This window comes from Gopherus flavomarginatus, chromosome 3 (assembly GCF_025201925.1).
Source record: "Gopherus flavomarginatus isolate rGopFla2 chromosome 3, rGopFla2.mat.asm, whole genome shotgun sequence".
In the NCBI taxonomy this organism is placed as follows: Eukaryota; Metazoa; Chordata; order Testudines; family Testudinidae; genus Gopherus; species Gopherus flavomarginatus.
In genome coordinates, this window is record NC_066619.1 from 84,415,211 (window position 1) to 84,435,063 (window position 19,853).

The window sequence follows — 19,853 nt, forward strand, 5'->3', positions numbered from 1 at the left end:
GCCAGGGCCTCCAAAATCTACACCTTGGGAGAAGGACACAAAGGGTATGACTACACTGCAGCTGGGAGGTGTGAGTCCCAATGTTAGTTGTTAGACTTGCACTAGCTCAGGAGTACACACTACAAACGGGGTAGCTGACTTTAAAATACATAGAGCAACCAGTCTTAACTTGTGTTACTCAGCTGTGGAGTACTGGGCTCTGGTATGGTCATGTTCGAGCCATGCACACTAAATTGATACTGCACTCAATCAAGCCTATAGGATCATCACAGGGACTTTGAAACTGACCTGAATGCTGTCTCTACACTGCCTCACAGGGATTACACCATCATCAGTGAGGCAGGATGCCTTCAGTAGAAAGGAAGGACAAAAAACAAGTGCATAAAGTCTGAGACACCCACTGTATGGGCACATTTGACCATGCAAGAGGCTAAAGTCCACAAAAAACTTTGCCTTTGAAAATCCTTTACCCCAAAATACCTCTATGGAAGGCTACAGAGTAACAAAATGGCAAGAAATGCCAATGATCCTGGAGAACCTATTGTTTTCAGAATGATTCCCCTCGCCCCCCAAGCACTGATCTTGAATGAAAATACTGCTGTACCTTAAATTGAGTGTGAGCTAGAATGGCGAAGACTGTAGACTATACGATCAAGGGGAAGCTGAGGAATGACCCCCAAAAGTCAAGAGCCCAAGCAAACACTTGAACACTTCCTGATCCTGTGCCCCCTGTCAACATCCAACCCCAAGGAACTATTTGAGACAAATGAAACCACCAGGTGTTGGCTGCAGTTTTGAACTGACAAGTGATAAGGAAACAAGAAGTCCAGGACTAATACCTCAGCAACTGGCTGGTTTGAGGAAGATCACTCTAACAAGTGACCATTAAAGCTCTTCACAACCTGGAACTCAAAGTCAACAGAGAAATCCAAACTTGTTCCATATAGAACAAAGCATAGAATTCACTAGAGTACTGTTAGATTCCAGGTCAGTGAGAACTGGTCTTCTGTAGGAATCATTCCAGGTGACACTAAACCTCATTAACCAACTTCAAGATCACCTAAAACCACCAGTAAGAGCATACTTTAGGTATCTGAGACATATGGCCGCATGCACCTGTATGATGCAGTTTGTAAGATGTTACCTATGTTCCATGCAGGGATGGTTGAAAACTGTGTATATATCTAGGAGAAACCACATGGACATGTTGATCAAGAAGTTGTCATGTTAAACTGGTGGAAAGTCCCTCTTCAGGTGTGCAAAGGAATAAGTTTTTCTGCACCTCTACCTACTAAGGCACTAAGGATGTATGTCTACACTCACAGTGGAGATGGGGAGCTCATCTAGATTTACTTAACAGCTCAAGACATGTAGTCCCCTCAGGGAGTTCATCTGCATATAAACATCCTGGAAAGTAGAGACTTCCACTTGGCATGCAATGTATTTCTGCGTTTACTCTGAAGAGCCACAATCCAGGTGCTGACAGACAACATCTCAGCTATGCATTACATGGACAGACTAGGAGGAGCCAGGTCATCTTCACTCTGTCTGGAGTCTATCTGGCTCTGGATGTGGTGCATTCCAAATCAAATCACACCAGTGGCTCTGCATCTTTCTGAGCTTCAGAACACCTTACCAGATCATTCAGCAGTAATTCTCAAACAACCCTGAGTAGTCTGTCAGATATTCAGAACATCTTTTGCAAGTGAGGATTCCTAGAAATAGACCTGGTTATTACAAGCCAAAAGCACAAGTTTCAAACATTTTGTTCCAGAGAAGGGTTGAGTTCAGGCTCCTGGCAGACACTTTTCTCATCCTTTGGTCACAGGGGCTAATGCATGCTTTTCTGCTGATCCCATGATACCAAAGGTTCTGAAGAAATTGAAGCAAGACTCTGGACTGATGGTTATAATAACCTCAGCATGCGCCAGGCAGTTCTGGTATTCAGATCCGATGAACCACTCAACACAGTCCCCCATGACTGTACCTGCCCTAGCCGACATAGTCTCGTGGAACAATCATCAGATCCAGACCCACCTTTATTACATTTGTTAGCCTGGAAGCTGTCTTGATGACATCCACCGAAAGAAGCTATTTCATTGAAGTTCAGAATGTTCGGCTCCAAAGCAGGAATCCTCAACCAGACTGACTGACTCATAAAGCTAAACAGAAGAGGTTTTCTATCTAGGCATCTCAGCACCAGTTGTCACCCTTGACGTTACCAGTTTCAGCAATATTGGACTATTTACTAGCTATGAAACAAAATGAACTTTCTAATAGCTGGTAGACCATAATGATCCGTCTTGCAGCAGTATCTGCACATCATCCTTCTATCTAGGGCCATGCTGTATTTCCCACTGTGCAGTGGTAGTGTACCTTAAGGACCTTATTTGTATATCCTCCCAATTTAGGATCCCCCTCCTTCTTGGGATCTCAGCATAATATTAGGAGGGTTGGTGGGTCCTGCCTTTAATCCCCTAGAGGCCTTTTTCCCTTTACCATAGATCTACAAAGACTGCCTTTTTACTGACCATTACATCATCTTGAAGGGTAAGGGAGATTCAGGCCCTAATGATGGGTCCCTCTTATACAGTGTTTCATAAAGACAGAGTCCCTTAGTCCTCATCCAAGTTCCTGTCCAAATTATTTTTTTCCAGAATTCCATGTGAACCAGTTTAATTGTCTCTCAGTTTTCATCCCCATGCCTCACTCAATCTCTGGGGAAGCTAACCTTCAAACACTTGATGTGGGAAGGGCACTATCTTTTTTTACATTGACAGGACAAAACTATTCAGGAACACACCTAGACTGTTGGTGGCTTTTGCAGAAAAGGTTAAGAGAAAGGTAGTAGTCTCATGGAGCTTATATAAATGGGTCTTCAGCTGTTTAAAGGCATTTTACAGGTTAGCCTGGTTACAGTCACACTGGAGCTCATTCTATTAGAGCAAGGGTTCTCAGACTTCATTGCACTGCAACCTCCTTCTGACAACAAAAATTAGTACATGATCCCGGGGGGGACTAAAGTGTGAGCCTGCCCAAGTCCTGCTGCCCTAGGTGGGAGGGTCAGAGCCAAAGCCGAGCCCCAGTGCTCTGGGTAGGGAGTGGGGGTGGGTTCAAAGCCGAAGCCCAAGGGCTTCAGCCTGAGGCAGGGGGCTTGTAACCGACGGCCACCCAGAGGGGGGTGCAAGTGGGGCAATTTACCCCGGGCCCTGCAGGGGCCCCCACGAGAGTTTTTCGGGGGCCCCTTCACTCGCTCCGGGGGCCTCAGAAAACTCTTGCGGGGCCCGGGCCCCCGGAGCTTCTTCCGCTCTGGGTCTTTGGCGGCAGGGGGTCCTTCTGCTCTGGGACCTGCCACTGAAGTGCACTGAAGATCTGTGGCAGGGGGTCCTTCTGCCCTGGGTCCCGCCGCCGAAGTGCCGGGTCTTTGGCAGCAATTCAGCAGCGAGAGGTCCTTCCGCTCCGGGACCCCCCTCTGAAGTGCCCCGAAGACCCACGGCGAGGGGTCCTTCCACCTCACAAGGCAAGATCCCGGGCCCCCTGGATCGTCTGGGCGGCCCTGCTGTAACCTAAGCCTTGCTGCCTGTAGCTGAAACTGTTGGACTTTGGCTCCTGGGAGGTGAGGCTTGGGCTTTGGCCCCAGGCCCCAGCAAGTCTAAGCCAACCCTGGTGGTCCCAATTCACAGTTTGAAAACTGCTGCACTAGAACTCAGGCAGCCTATGTGGCCTGTTTGATGAGAGGCCTTATTTCTTAAATTTGTAGGGCAGCTAAGTGGAGTTTGGGCCACACATTTACAAGGCACTGCTCTTAAGTGGAGGCTTCCAGACCAGATGCCAACTTTAGTAGGACTGTCCTGCAGTTATTGTTTAAGAAGGACTCCTACTACCCCTCTCCAATCAGACAGACAATTATTTTAGGGTTTGTTTATGTGGAGGCTTTGTGGGTGGAAAGCTAGGGTGTAAATCTACAGCACACCAGCTTGCCACATGTTAACTGGCTGTGTGGCCCTGCTACCATGCACTAGAAGTTCCACAGTGCACTTTGATGTGCATACCAGTGTTATACTAATCTGCAGTGTTGTGAATCCTAAATTCTGGACACAACTTTTGAAGTTTTCTGTTTGACTGTGTGATCTACCTACCTAGGTCTTTATTTTGTATCCACCATTGTGGTGTCTTTGTTCCTTAATGTTGTATCTTTGCCAGTAATAAAAAATAATGGAGGGAATTACCTTTCCTATCAAGTTTTTGTTTAGAAATTCTACTTGAAATTGTATTTTTGGTGAATTATTGTTTCTCTTAGGTGACTGAAGTTCCTTGGCCTTTTTTGCTTTGTGACTCACAGTGTATTTGATGGTCCTTCAGAAATTTATTATATGATCTATCTTATTTTGCCTTAGATTCCTTATTCGGATGCTCTACTATACTTTGACACAACTCTTAGTTCTGTATATATTTTAATGCGTTACATTATTACCTAGACCTTTTTTTATTTTTTACTATTTCCATCTCTAAAGACAACTTTCAGCTCTATACTAATATAGATTACTTTACCTATCTCAGCTGTATTTTGAACTCTCTATTTTTCTGTTAAATTATTCATTAATCTGCCCACTCAACCATATTTTTAATTCCTTCTGTAGACTTGCAGCTTGTGATTCTGCATTGATAAATACTAATCATATTTGAAATCTATTCCTATTGCCCAGCTGCTGACTAGGATATGCAAAACATGCCTTAATGTGGCATGCCTTTATTTACAGTGTGTCAAAACCATTCCAGAGAGTGACTAAAAATTGTGGAATGTTCAGGAATAAAATGATCAAGCTGCTGGAAAAGGCTTTAAATAAATTTTGTCTGTCACTCACCATTTGGCAACTGAGTCTTGCCATGTAAAATCATTGTTGAGACTGACATGTCTATCTGCTCAATTTAGCATTCTTCAAATTTGAGTGCATCCAAATCAACTGAATCTGCAGGACTTGATCTTCAAATGTTTGATCAGAATTTGCTTTGAACTGCACTGTTTTATGCATACAGTATTTCAAAAATGAAGATAAACATGAGCAATCTATGAATATTCCAACAGGCTATACCCTTGATGTTAATTTTTACTGCTTTGGAACACTTTTTTTTTTTAATCCAAAACAATTACATTTTTACATTTGTTTTTTTTTTCTGTTATGTGAAAGGATGTTAAAATGGATAATTCTGCTGTTCTTTTGATATGTGCATGTCCCACATTAGCACAGAGCATCTATGGAGAATTCAGAGACTACCTTTCAAGTGTCCCTCAGTCAACTGCCAGTTTGCAATTGGCTCTTTAGAATTAAACTCATTGTGAAGTGATGGCATAACATGCTAACACATAGCAAATAAAACCAAGCTGCTTTTTATTGCTGAGTTTTGAATTTTAGAACTGTTTATTAGGAACTGTAGCTATAATTCTTTAAAACAAGTTGATTTTATAATATTTTTCTACTCCTGAGACTTCATTTCCTTATGTGATAGTGTGTTTGCTTTGCACTGTAACTAACATTCTAAATGACTAATCTACTTTACCACCAGATGAAGCAGCCTAGCTTTCAGTCTTGCAGTCACTATTTAATTAGCACTCAGAACATTATCCATGGAGGCTGTGATTATTTGCTATCCTCTCCAGAGTATGGAATCCACGTAGTCATCCTGGGAGAATTCTGCACCAAAAAATAAAAAATTCTGCAACAAAAAATTTTGAAAAATCTGTGCACAATATTTTCAAATTCTGCAAAATTCTGCATATTTTATTTGTTAAAATAAATAATTCAAATATAATCACACCAGTGCCAAGTATTTGGTCCTTTTATTTCAAAATACCTATCAGCAAGTATGTCTGTAATAATATAGACAACAACAAAAAAAATCAGAAAATGTTTTTTGACAAATAGATTCCTTAGTAGATATATTAATACAGAACTCTGAGCAATAATTCATTTAAACTACAATACAGAACCATATTTCTCACACACCCCATAAGCAGTGCAAAGGCTGCGGGGGAGTCAAGGGTAATGGAGGAGCTGAGGGAGAGGGAAATAATTGCTGGGAAGGATCCTGGGTGTGGACTTGGAGGGTTGTTGGGTATGGGAGGGGAAGTATGGAACACGTTTTTTTGGTGGGAGCAGAGAAGGACTGTTAGAGAGCTCCCCCCATGCAGACCGTGTCTGACCCCTAGCCTCTCCCATTCAGACAGACACGTGTCCCTCCACCCCTACTCAGACACCCACTCCCCATCCCCATGTGCCCTTGCACCTCCTGTCCACGTGTCACTCAATCTCCACTCAGACACCACTCCTGCACCACCTCCCTGTGTCTCCATGTGTTTCTGTGCCGCCACTCTGCCGTCCCTATGTGGCCCTGCACCTCCCTTCACCCTGTGGCCCAGAGCCTCATCTCCCATTGAGCTCCTGCCCCAGTCTGTCCTCCCCCACTAGCCCTTATGAGTCCCCAGCAGCCCTACACTGTCTGTCTCTCCATAGCCCCCGGTCTCCTGACCTGGCCCTAAAGGTACTGTGAAGAAGGCTCTGCAGGCTCTTTCTCTTCCCTAGCTGGCTCGGATCAGCTGCTGTGGTCTATCGCCACAGCGCCCTCTGGTGGGCAAAAGAAGGAACTGCAGCAACTTTTCGGCAGAAGCTTTTTCTGTGCAAAAATAAAAATGTGTGTGTATCATAAATTATGTGCACGCACAGTGGCGCAGAATTCCCCTCAGAGTAACGTAGGTAATAATCACTAAAAATTGTGATTACTAGCAATTAAGCTTTTAATGCTCCAGGAGTTATTTTTCAGTTACCTATCTCTGTTAGTTGATGTATACCAACTTTTAACTTTTGAAGTCAGATTCTGTCATGCTTAGTATATGAGGGCATGGATATGGTTTCCTGATTATCATGCTGCCAGCTCAGGTCCTGAAGGGAGTTGGAGCAGTCTATTCTTCCTATCTTCACATACTATATATGGGAAAAGTAGACAAACAAAGATAGGAGCTGGGTAGGTCTAGTTCTGATCCTTTACTCCCTATATGCTATCTGGCAGTTGGGGTATGTACTAGCTATTCTGGAGCCTTGCAGGTAACTTCTGATGCCTGGAGTGACAAATATTTTTTAGGGTGCTTTACTGGCACCAGTTTTTATTGGCAGTAAAAGACTACTTACAGATAATTCCAACCAATCAATTTGTTTCTTTACCATATTGCTGTAATAGCATAAGTGTAGTATAGACTAGTGCAGAACTTTCAAAACCCTCAGTCCTGAATTAGAGGTGATCTATGGACCATTTATCAGTGGTCTAAAGACAGCTGGCTGTCCAGATTGTGCTGGCTTTCCTTTTTGTTTTTGTTGTTTTTGCAATAAAGACAGCTACAAATGAATTAGTTTCCCAATACTGCTTTTCTCTGTAACCAATTATTGTATTTTCCAAAGGGATATTATGCGCTCGTGAATAGGAGGGGAGCTGGTCAGAGATTGTCTTCTCAACTATCTCTCTGTTGAGTTGTGATCCACACATTGAAGAAAGTAGGAAACCCTGGAATAATGTTCTCCTTCAGTCTTCATTTAGTGCACTGTGAACATGAAAGTAAAGAACCTAAAATCAATAAAGATGAGGATGGATGCTTATATTTTTATCACAATTATATATGTAAGACTATTATAATAAAAATGATATGCAAACAATATCATGATTTCACAGTTCCCTGGTGACCATACAACCTGTTAGATATGTTTGGCGAGATTGGTATCACCAGATTGAGAATTCCTTCCCGCACTTCACCCTACCCGGCCATCTAGTAGCTACTCCCTCATGGTCAAGTACATTGGAAAAGACCCATCATGTTATGGGGATACCATACTTGGCAATGCTCAGATGCACAGAGCTGCCAGCTCTAACCTGGTTACAGTTGCTGCTAATTACATATATGTTTCAACTGTACTCTGGCAAGTCTACATGTACTGGAATTTTAAATGTTTTGTTATTTCTGTAATGCCATGGACTGTCTTTAGAGTTTACAATCTAAATTAAGGGCAGAACTGAGTAGCTGCTGAAGGGAAAATTTGCAACACAATTTGGTTGCAGAAAGATTGAATGTCGTGTTCACTGAACAATCATTCTGAACAATTGATTTTAAGATCAGCATGAAGAAGATATGTTACTGTTTTTCCTTGTCTGATTGTAATATGAACAAGAGATAATACAGGAATGACTCACAAATGTTCATTGTGAGCAGATATTAACTGATACTTTCTTTTTCAGCTAATCTTCCAGTACCAACAATTGCTGCAATAGATGGGACTGCATTAGGTGGTGGCCTAGAACTGGCGTTAGCTTGTGACATAAGAGTGGCAGGTAAGACTGAATCCTATTAAATGAGCAAGAGATTATTAGCATTACAGAAGGCTTGACTAATCCTTGCCTTGGCAACAGTCCTTATAAAACTGGTTTTATATTCTGACATTGCTTTTGCTTAATTATTTGTATGTGATTTAGCGGAAACTTGACTGAAATAATAGCTGATGTTTAATTTCATACCACTTACTGTTGATAGCTAGACCATTTTTGTTGCCTGTTTTAATTTATTCTTATGATCTTCATTTTATCGTTAGCAGTCTTCAGTATATTATTAGCCGTGATCCCAGAAGGCTAGGACAGAGATTGAGAATTTTTTTTATAATTAAAGTGCTCTTGTCGTCAAAATTTGTTACTATACAAACAGGTTGCAGGAAATAGGCCAACCTAGTTTGTGAGTGTATTATTAAATAAGTAATTAAGCTCTTATAAAATAAAAGTGACAACAGCACATGAAAAGAGGAACCTTGATCTATCCAGCTGTCAGAACTGCAAAACCATTTGTTGGAAAGTAAATGGAAACTTGCTCTTGAGCAGTTGCCAGCATACTCATAGTATATTAAGCTGTTTGACCCTGAGGGAATAGTCAGTCAGCTAAAGAATTCATAATCATCAGAAACAGACTTCCCCACCATTTCAAGTTGTTAAATAATAACATTGCCACTTTCTTTTAGTACTTTAAAATGTACAAATAATTCTGTGCATAATTGGATCTAAATAACTTACTTGCATCAGCAATCATCCTGTGTGAAAATTAATGAGGTACAGAGCCTGTCTTGACAGGAATAGCTTCTTGGTTCTTTTAATAAATGCAGATCAATTTGTGTCTTTCTGTATTTCCATAGGCAAATGCTTTCTTAAGTGATGGTTTGTTGTTCGGAAGACAAGTTTAATAAATTAACAGATTGTTGTAAAGAATCTTCTTTTGTATAAACTTTTTCAAATTATTATTTAGTGTAGATTATATCAAAAACTCATTACATTTTATGCTTCTTTTCAAGCCTCTTCTGCTAAAATGGGTCTAGTTGAAACAAAGCTGGCAATCATTCCGGGTGCAGGTATGAATTTTAGTCTTGTACAATACTGGAGATAATCCAACTGCTAACCAGTGATCCTGGTGCTTGTGATTTTGCATTGTTGGTTATACATTTTATGTTTAACTTTGTATTCTTATTAAGTGTTATTAACATAGTTTAAAACCATATTTCCTACTGAATATTAGTAAGAAGTTTTTCTAATATCTATAAAGAAATGAGTTATGTAGGGTTGGTTGTTTTTTTAATGGATGCCCGCCTTAATGGTTATGTAAATAGGGTTAATGTCTTTGAAGGCTGATGTCATTTGTGTAGGAGCATGTGCAAAAACATTAATTTGTAACTATTAGTATAGCAGAAATGGTAATTTAATTTGATAATCCAACACTGTCTACCATCTTAGAATCATAGAAGATTAGCATTGGAAGAGACCTCAGGAGGTCATCTAGTCCAACCCCCTGCTCAAAGCAGGACCAACCCTAAGTAAATCAATCTGTTCCTAAATCTGTTCCTTTAGTACACTAATTCAACTTTTGTACTGCTTTTTAGTCAGTTATATGAAGATACTGACTGTGAAAGTGTGGTATATGTATCACTCTATCTCATTCAGAATTTTTTTGGTGTCTTCAGAGGACAGAGACTACTATTTTATTTTAACACCCTCTTCCACTTGGAAGGACAGTTGGCCCTACTCAGGATTCAGGGTGGCTGAAAAGAATAAAGGGGTAATGATGTTTGATTTGAGTCCCTTCTACTGAGAAGGGCATTTATTTTTGTTTTCCAGATAAAAGCACACTGATTTGAACCAAACTATTTGCCTTTGTGATGGAAGAACAATATCTTGAGGAAACAAAACTTCTCTGCTATGGCTTTAGCTGATGTTGCTAGAAGTGTTGACAGAATTTTATACCTCAGCTTTAGAGTAATATTATTTCTGATTGGTGAAGGCTGTTGGGGAAATACTAAGTCTGTTGCTAATGGAGATTGTCAGTGCTTGTAGCAGGGAGAGCAGGGTGCCAACTGTCCTTAAGGAAACATTGGTGCAACCTCTGGATAAGAAACAACCACTTGAATTTGACAGTCTGGATGCTTTTTGTCCTGTTTCAAATTCTCCATTATTGGTTAAGATTACTGAGGAAGTTGTGATGAGACATCTCACAATATCTTAATTAGGTGTTTGAGATCTCCTAGTTTATTCTCAGTTTTGAATGCAGACCTTTGTTTGGCGTGGGTACAGCACTGGGTTATCCTGATGGTTGATCCCTTCTTAGCCATAGGTGAAGATGAGATATTCATATTTTTAGGTCTGTCAGTTGCCTGTGGTGCCATTGATCATGATATATTATTGCCTTGACAATTGATCCTAGTGAGAGTAAATGAAGGTGCAGTTGATTGCCTATGTTCTTTTCTTTCAGAGAGCTCCAAAAGGGCGGTGTTGAGGATGGTGGCATCCTAGAGGCAGAAAACCAAAGATAGTATAGGCAGTGACTGGTGGATGTTCAGTCATTTCAAGAATGAGACTGTGGAAAAACATGTTGTTTTGGCCATGTTAAATTCTAGTGAGCTTTTCTTTGAACAGCTCTAGTGCCCTCATGCCTTTCTGTCAGGGATATGTCTGCAATGGAGATGTGGATTCAGTCCCAAATCTGGCTGGGTTATAAGCCTTTGAAAAATTGTAGTTTGTTCAAGCTCGGTAGAGACTTCTTTGATTTTATTAGCTAAAATCTCCAAAGATTTGATCCTCACTGAGCTTGCTCAAACCTCTCACAATTCCTAGTATTGACCACACTGCACTTACACAACCCTTACAGAATGACTGAGCATGCTCCATATGTTCTCAGTTCCTACTTGTGATTGGACTGTGACTGTAGGGAAGGATTGCAGACCAAGTTGGATGAGCAAGCATCTCAAACAGTGATTAAGAGAAAGCAGAAGGCCTACAAGAATGGAAGATGGGATAGATCAGCAAGGAGAGCTACCTCTTGGAGTGTGGTTATAAAGTGAGAACTACCAAAAGCCAAGCAGAGTTAGATCTTGCAAAGGAAATTAAAACCAATAGTAAAAGTTTTGATAGCCATATAAATAAAAAGAAAACAAGGAAAGAAAAAGTGGGACCTCTAAGCACTGAAGATGGGGTGGAGATTATAGATAATCTAGGCATGGACACCACAACAAATACTTTGCCTCAGTTTTTAATAAGGGTAATGAAGAGTTTAGGGGTCGTGGCAAGATGGCTAATAGGAACAAGGATATGGAAGTAGAAATTACAACATCCAAGTTGGAAGTCAAACTTCCACACCTTAATGGGATTAAATCTGGGGGCCTGGATAATCTCCATCCAAGAATATTAAAGGAACCGGGACATGAAATTGCAAGCCCAATAGCCATGATTTTTAATGAATCTGTAAACTCAGGGGTTAGACCCTATGACTGGAGAATTACTAATAGAGATCCTATTTTTAAGAAAGGGGAAAAATATGATCCAGGAGATGACAGGCCTGTTAGTTTCACCTCACTTGTATGCAAGGTCTTGGAACAAATGTTGAAGGAGAAAGTAGTTAATGAAATAGAGGTAAATAGTAATTGGGATAAAATATAACATAGTTTTACAAAAGGTAGATGGATCTCCTTCTTTGACAAGATATCTGTTTTTTTGTTTTTTTTTTAGACAAAGGAAATACAGTATATTTAATCTACCTGGATTTCAGTCAGGCATCTGATACAGTTAAATTGGAGAAGATGGGAATTAATATAAAGATTGAAAGGTGAATAAGGAATTGGTTAAAGAGGAGACTACAATGGGTCATACTGAAAGGCTACCAGGCTGGAGGAAAGTTACTAGTGGAGTTCCTCAGGAATAGATCTTGAGACCAATCTTATTGAATAATTTCATTAATGACCTTGGCACAAAAAATGGGAGTGTGCTAACAAAATTTGTGGATGATACAAAGTTGGGTGGTATTGCCAATACGGAGGAGTATTGGAATATCATATGAGAAGGTCTGGAGGACCTTGAAAACTGGAGTAATATAAATGGGATAAAATTTAATAGTGCAAAGCGACTATCAACAGGATGTTTTGCTATAAGCTGGGGATTTACCAGTTGGAAGCAACAGAGGAGGAGAAAGACCTAGATATATTGGTTGGCCACAGGATGACTGTGAGCTGCTAATGTGATGCGGCTATGAAAAAGGCTAATACAGTCCTAGGATGCATCAGGCAAGGTATTTCCAGTAGAGACAGGGAAGTGTTAGTACCATTATACAAGGCACTGGTGAGACCTCATCTGGAATAGTGTGTGCAGTTCTGGTCTCCCATGTTTAACAAAAAATTAATTTAAACTGGAACAGTTGCAGAGAAGGGTTACTAGGATGATCAGAGGAATGGAAAACCTACTTTATGAGAGGAGAATCAAAGAGTTTGGCTTGTTTAGCTTAACCAAAAGAAGGCTGAAGGGAGATATGATTGTCTCCATAAATATATCAGAGGGATTAAAATCAGGGAGGGAGAGGAGTTATTTAAGTTAAGCACCAATGTGGACACAAGAACAAATGGATATAAACTGGCCATCAACAAGTTTAGGCTTCAAATCAGGTGAAGGTTTCTAACCATTTAGGGGAGTGAAGTTGTGGAACGGCCTTCCAAGGGGAGCAGTGGGTACAAAAAATCCTAACTGGCCTCAAGACTAAGCTTGATAAGTTTATGGAGGGGATATTATGATGAGACTGCATAGTTTGATATGCAGCTGATGTGTGACTGATAGCAGCAAATATCTTCAATGGCCAGTGGTGGGACACTAGAAGGGGGAGGGTTCTGAGTTATTCCAGAGAATTCTTTCCCAGGTGTCTGGCTGGTAGGTCTTGCCACATGCTCAGAGTCTAACTGATTTGCCATATATGGAGTTGATAAGGAATTTTCTCCTAGGTCTGATTGGCTGAGACCAGTGTTCCCTAAGCTGCGTTCCCACACAAGAGTCAGTTAAGTGCTGTGCATTTGATTAGTAGAGGTGCGCACGTCCAGCAACTTGTGTTCAGATGCCCCTCCACTCTTCTGCTCTGCTGCCGCACTGCTCCTGCCCTCTGCCTTGGAGCCCTTGGCCAGCTACTCCTGGGACTCTCCTGCTTGCTGTGCAGAGTGTAGGGAGGAGGGGGCACTGATGTCAAGGTGTCCCTCGCCCCCCGCCTCCCTCTTCCCGTGTACCCCATCTCTGCAGAGCAGGGGAGAAGGTCAGGACTTAGGAGATAGACAGAACTGCTGGTGGCTGCTGTGGTCTGAATGAGCCTTCAGACTTGTGAGTGCGACTGTGCTTCAAGAGACAGTGCACTGTCTCTCATACACTTCCCCAGCAGCCAGCACACACACACTCTCTCTCTCTCTCACACTCACTTACTCACTCTGTCTCTGTTGCTTTCTCTCTCTCTCTCTCTCTCACACACACACACACACACTCTGTCTCTCCCCTTCCCCCACCTCCCTCCACCCATGTACCCCTTCTCTGCAGAATGTGGGAGGGGGACAGGGCTTGGGAGTTAGATGGGACTGCTGCGGTCTGAATGAGCCTTCAGACTGTTGAGTGCCACTGTGCTTAAAGAGAAAGTGCATAGTCTCTCATATATTTCTCCAGCAGCCAGCGGGCGCGCACAACCCCCCCCACACACACTCTGTCTCTCATTCACACGCTGTCTCTGTGTGTGTCTCTCTCTCACTCATACACATACACTCATACACACGCTCTCTATCTCTCACATGCTTAACTCCCAACACATAGAATCATAGAATATTAGTGTTGGAAGGAACCTCAGGAGGTCATATAGTCCAATCCCCTGCTCAGAGAAGGACCAACACCAATTAAATCATCCCAGCCAGGGCTTTTTAAAGCCAGCCCTTAAAAACCTCTAAGGATGGAAATTCCACCATCTCCCTAGGTAACCCATTCCAGTGTTTCACCACCCTCCTAGTAAAATAGTGTTTCCTAATATCCAACCTAGACGTCCTGCACTGCAACTTGAGACCATTGCTTCTTCTTCTGTCATCTGCCATCACTGAGAACAGCCTAGCTCCATCCTTTTTGGAACCCCCCTTCAGGTAGTTGAAGTCTGCTATCAAATCCCTCCTCACTCTTCTCTTCTGCAGACTGAATAACCCCAGTTCCATCAGTCTCTCCTCATGTGCCCGCAGCCCCCTTATCATTTTCATTGCCCTCTGCTGGACTCTCCAATTTGTCCACATCCCTTCTGTAGTGGGCAGACCAAAAGTGGACGCAATACTCCAGGTGTGGCCTCACCAGTGCTGAATAGAGGGGAATAATCACTTCCTTCAATCTGCTGGCAACGCTTCTACTAATACAGCCCAATATGCTGTTGGTCTTCTTGGCAACAAGGGCACACTGCTGACTCATATCCAGCTTCTCGTCCACTGTAATCCCCAGGTCCTTTTCTGCAGAGCTGCTGCTTAGCAAGTCGGTCCCCAGCCTGTAGCAGTGCATGGGATTCTTCCTTCCTAAGTGCAGGACTCTGCACTTGTCCTTGTTGAACCTCATCAGATTTCTTTTGACCCAATCCTCCAATTTGTCTAGGTCACTCTGGACCCTGTCTCTACCCTCCAGCATATCTACATCTCCCCCCAATTTAGTGTCATCTGTGAACTTGCTGAGGTTGCAATTAATCCCATCATCCAGATCATTAATAAAGATGGTGAACCCGGCCCCAGCACTGACCCCTGGGGCACTCCACTTGATACCGACTGCCAGCTAGACATCGAGCTGTTGATCACTACCTGTTGAGCCCCACAATCTAGCCATCTTTCTATCTACCTTATAATCCATTCATCCAATCCATACTTTTTTAACTTGCTGGCAAGAATGCTGTGAGACCATATCAAAAGCTTTGCTAAAGTCAAGATATATCATATCCACCACTTTCCCCATATCCACATAGCCAGTTATCTTATCATAGAAGGCAATCAGGTTGGTCAGGCATGACTTGCCCTTGATGAATCCATGTTGACTGTTCCTGATCACCTTCCTCTCCTCCGAGTGTTTCAAAATGGATTCCTTGAAGACCTGCTCAATGATTTTGCCAGGGAATGAAGGGAGATGGACCAGTGTGTAGTTCCTGGGGTTCTCTTTCTTCCCTTTTTTAAATATGGGCACTGTATTTGTCTTTTTCCAGTTGACCGGGACCTCCCCTGATCACCACAGATTTTCAAAGATAATGGCTAATGGCTCTGCAGTCATGACAGTCAACTCCTTCAGCACCCTTGGATGCATTAGATCTGGACCCATAGACTTGTGCATGTCCAGCTTTTCTAAAAAGTCCTTAACCTGTTCTTTCACCACCGAGGGCTGCTTACTTCCTCCCCATGCTGTGTTGTCCAGCGCAGCAGTCTGGGAGCTGACCTGGTCTGTGAAGATTGAGGTAAAAAAAGCATTGAGTACTTCAGCTTTTTCCACATCATCTGTCACTATGTTGCCTCCCTCATTCAGTAAGGGTCCCACACTTTCCCTGACCACCTTCTTGTTGCTAACATATCTGTAGAAACCCTTCTTGTTACCTTTCACATCCCTTGCTAGCTGCAACTCCAGCTGTGCCTTGGCCTTCCTGGTACACCCCTGCAATATTTTTATACTCCTCCCTAGTCATCTGTCCAAATTTCCAATTCTTGTAGGCTTCCTTTTTGAGTTTAAGCTCACCAAAGATTTCACTGTTAAGCCAAGCTGGTCGCCTGCCATATTTGCTGTTCTTTCTTTACTTGTATTATTATTGTTGTTACTTCATGATACTTCCTGCAATGCACATATATTCTCTGTAATTTTATTCTTTCCAAGTGCTGCTATTTTAGTTTTCTGACTGGTCTGTGCATTTCATAATTTTTTTTCCTCTCTTCCACTTAAATATAATTCTTTGAGTAGTGAGTTCTAAAATGCCTAACCTGTCTTGCCTGGAGTAATTATCCCTATGGTAACTTTTTAAAAATATATATTATATTTAGGTTTTTTGTGTCTACTGGTGGCACACATCTGTACATTACCTCAATATTGGTGCACACAACAAAATTCATTCTGCACATGGATAGAAAAAATTAGAGGGAACATTGGCAGAGATCCTGGGAGCTTTTTGCCTTTTTATACAGCATGGGGTACGGGTCACTTGCAGGTTTAACTAGAGTAAATGATGAATTCTCTGTAACTTGAAGTCTTTAAATCATTTGAGGACTTCAGTAACTCAGCCAGAGATTATGGGTCTTTTACAGGAGTGGTTAGGCTCTCTTGCCTGCAATGTGCAGGTGGTCAGACTAGATGATCATGATGATCCCTTCTGGCCTTAAAGTCTATGAGTCTATGTGCTACAGGGGCAAAGCTAGACCTTTCCCAGTAATGGCTGCTTCTAGTTGCTTCAGGACAGGGTGGGGCTGTAACTGAGAGTAGGGAGCCTAGCCCACTAGGGCTCATACCCCTACAGATCTTGGAATAGAACCCAAGATTCCAGAGTCTCTCCATTCCTTTGCTGTCTGCAAATAGCTGTGAAACCCACTGGTAAAGTGAGTGTCTCATCTTCCCTCTAGTGCTGCTCCAAATAGAGGAGGAAAACATACTATTGCTGTCAGTTACTCAGTTAGCTCAAGTAACTGAGGTTTGTGTGATTAATCTAAAGGTTCTAACCTCACTGATGACCAAGATGTAGTATGATGACACATGGTGGGATTTCTGTGTTTCCAGTCAGCTTTTTTTAAAACCTGGGAAATTAAAAACACCCACACAAAGTAAATTGAAAAAAACAAAATTAAGATTGAATAGTCAAATCTTGAAAAGTTAGGAAATGCCAGAATAAATACTGCCTGTGCAACCTTAAATTTAGCCCCATTGTATATACATTATGATGATCTTTAATTACATGATCACGCTGGGATCTGATTTGTAGAAGTGATGACCACTTACTGCTACAACTGAAGTTAACGGGAGTGGTGCATTTAACATATAAAGTACTATATTATGCTAAGTACTCTGAAAAATCCTCTTTCGTTCGATCCTTATGCAAAAATAATTGAGGAGAAAAGCTATTAAATTAGTGAATGGGAAAAAGTGATAATAGTACTGTATATACATAAAGATGACTTTTTTTATACAGAGGAATTAGCTTATTGTGTGTGCCCAGAAAATCATTTGCCAACACATTGCAGAGAATGAAAAGGATGTGAAATTGGTGCTTGCAGAGGAGCAAGCTAGATTTAGACCAGAGTCTGTTACCGTAGATCAGTATTTATGATAAAACAGGTATTAGAAGTACATTGAACACAACCAAACCTTCTATAACCATTTTATAGACTTCATAAAGGCTTTTGATAGCATCTGGCAGAAAGGGCTATGGCAAGTTTTGAGAATGTTTGGCACCCCAAGAAATTGATCAAGCTGATAGAGAATATCTATAGCAAGTTGATGAGAGCAGTGAGAATAGACAAGAAGCTGATGGAATGGTTCAGAATGACCGTAGGAGTGAGACAAGGATTCACGCTATTGCCAGCTTTGTTCAGCTTGGTACTGGAAGCAGTAATGGCAGTAAAACTCAGAGATGAAATGGGAGGAGTCATGTTATGTGGGAGGACAGTAAATAACTTTAGATTTGCAAATGATACTGGCCTCATAGCATTGACCAAGGAGGATTTACAGAGAATAACTGACAAGATAGACCAAGAAATCAGAAAATTCAGACTGAAGATCAGCATGGAGAAGACAAAATTTATGGCAATTGCAAGACGGGAGGAAGAGGTAAAGATTAAAGTCGAAGACAAAGAACTAGAACAAGTGGGAAAATTTATTGTATCTTGGAGGACTAGTATTGAAGAATGGGAATTGTGAAAATGACAAAAAGAAGAATCAGACTAGCCACTATGGCATTCAAAAAAACCCTGCAAAATCTGGAAGGCTAAAGACATTATGATTAAAATGAAAATCAACATGTATGAGACAACTGTTGTGCCCGTACTGCTGTATGGGTCGGAATACTGGTGTGAGGAAAGTCCATGTGTGAAAGATATTTGCTGAGGCCAATATGAAGAGTTCCAAGACTGCAGAAAATAAAACATGAAGTTGATAAGAAAATGAGTAGGGCAACAAACAACACTGTTACAGAAAATTCAAGAAAGACAATAAGGTGATTTGGACATGTGTCAGGAATGGACTCGAAAAGGATACCATGCATGACAATAAATACCAGAGGGTAAAGAACTAGAAGAAGACCAAGGATGCATCAACTAACAACGTGAGGAATGAACATAAAGCAAAACAATTTCAAGATAAATGAAGCTGTGAAGCTGGTACCAGATGGAAAATGGTGAAAAGACTTCATTCAGCCCCATCGTAGCTACTGAACTGATGGATGGGAATCAAAGAAAATGATGACTGAAAAATCAGTTCCTAGGCATATCAAATTAGGCACCCAAAATTAGTGAAAACTTTTGATCTTAATCCCTCTGTCCGTCAGCTCCTCATCTGTAAAATGGGAATAAATATCACTGCCTCACCTCACAGAAGTGTGAAAATAGATTAACGTTTGTGAAGCACTCAGATACTATTGTGATGAGCACCATAGGAAAATTCATGAGGAAGTTTAAGATGTCTATCTTGAGAGCAGGGTTTGAATCGTATATTGTAAATAAGGCATTGAATAATGAGGAGAAAACAAAAATATCAAGCACTATCCATCCTGTACACTGAATGGATAAAAAATAATATGTGATCATGTAATTAATGATGGTATCATAATGCAAGGAGCGTAAGTTAAGGTTGCACAATGAATCTTAATTCTGGCATTTCCTACTTTTGAGTGCTTGAGTTTGCACCTTAATAATGTTTTTTAGTCTTTAAAGTAGTGTTTTTGTGTGTAATCTATCTATCTGTGGCTCAAATTATAGTTTTAATCCTCTCCAACCTGATATCACATGCTCAAGATTCCTTTCAGTGACTTCATGGCACCCACTGCCCTTTTGAAGAAGCAATATTGAGTAAGATATTGAGGGTTAAATTGTAACTGCAGGTTGGTTCAAGCTAAACTGACATGCCACAGAAAGTGAAATGCACATGTGCATCAAAATTATGGATCTGTTGCAAGTCAGAGGCTTTGCAGGCAGCCCAATGTTAGAGTAGCAACGTGGCTCAAGGAAACATGCAGTGCCCATTGAACCTGAGCAACACCCAATTACTCTGAGTTTACATCCTTCCCTTGATAGAAAATGTATGTTGTTCATGCTCCCTGCCCAAAATCTGCTTTAACAGCTGGTATTTCAAAGTGTTCTAAAATCCACACACAGATTCTGATTTTACTTGAGAAATACTGTCAAGAAAATTAGCATTAATTAAATAGAGGAAAGATGAGACTCTAGGAAGCAGTTAGGGTAATGTAATCATGACTTGTGCTCCTCAACCATTTCCTGAACAGTGGGACCGAGTAT

The 19,853-nt window shown here is 41.4% G+C and overlaps 1 protein-coding gene across 3 annotated transcripts in view; it reads left to right on the forward strand.

Annotated features, from left to right (window-relative positions):
* The window catches only part of AUH (AU RNA binding methylglutaconyl-CoA hydratase), a 187,848-nt gene that overhangs the window by 76,039 nt on the left and 91,956 nt on the right, over window positions 1-19,853 (forward strand). For 2 of the 3 annotated variants that reach the window (XM_050945940.1, XM_050945942.1), the window contains exons 5-6: window positions 8,281-8,373; window positions 9,375-9,431. The exons of the other annotated variant lie outside the window; for it this stretch is intronic. In XM_050945940.1, the coding sequence (XP_050801897.1) occupies window positions 8,281-8,373; window positions 9,375-9,431 (150 nt within the window). The remainder of the gene's footprint in view (window positions 1-8,280; window positions 8,374-9,374; window positions 9,432-19,853) is intronic. 3 annotated transcript variants of the gene reach the window in all.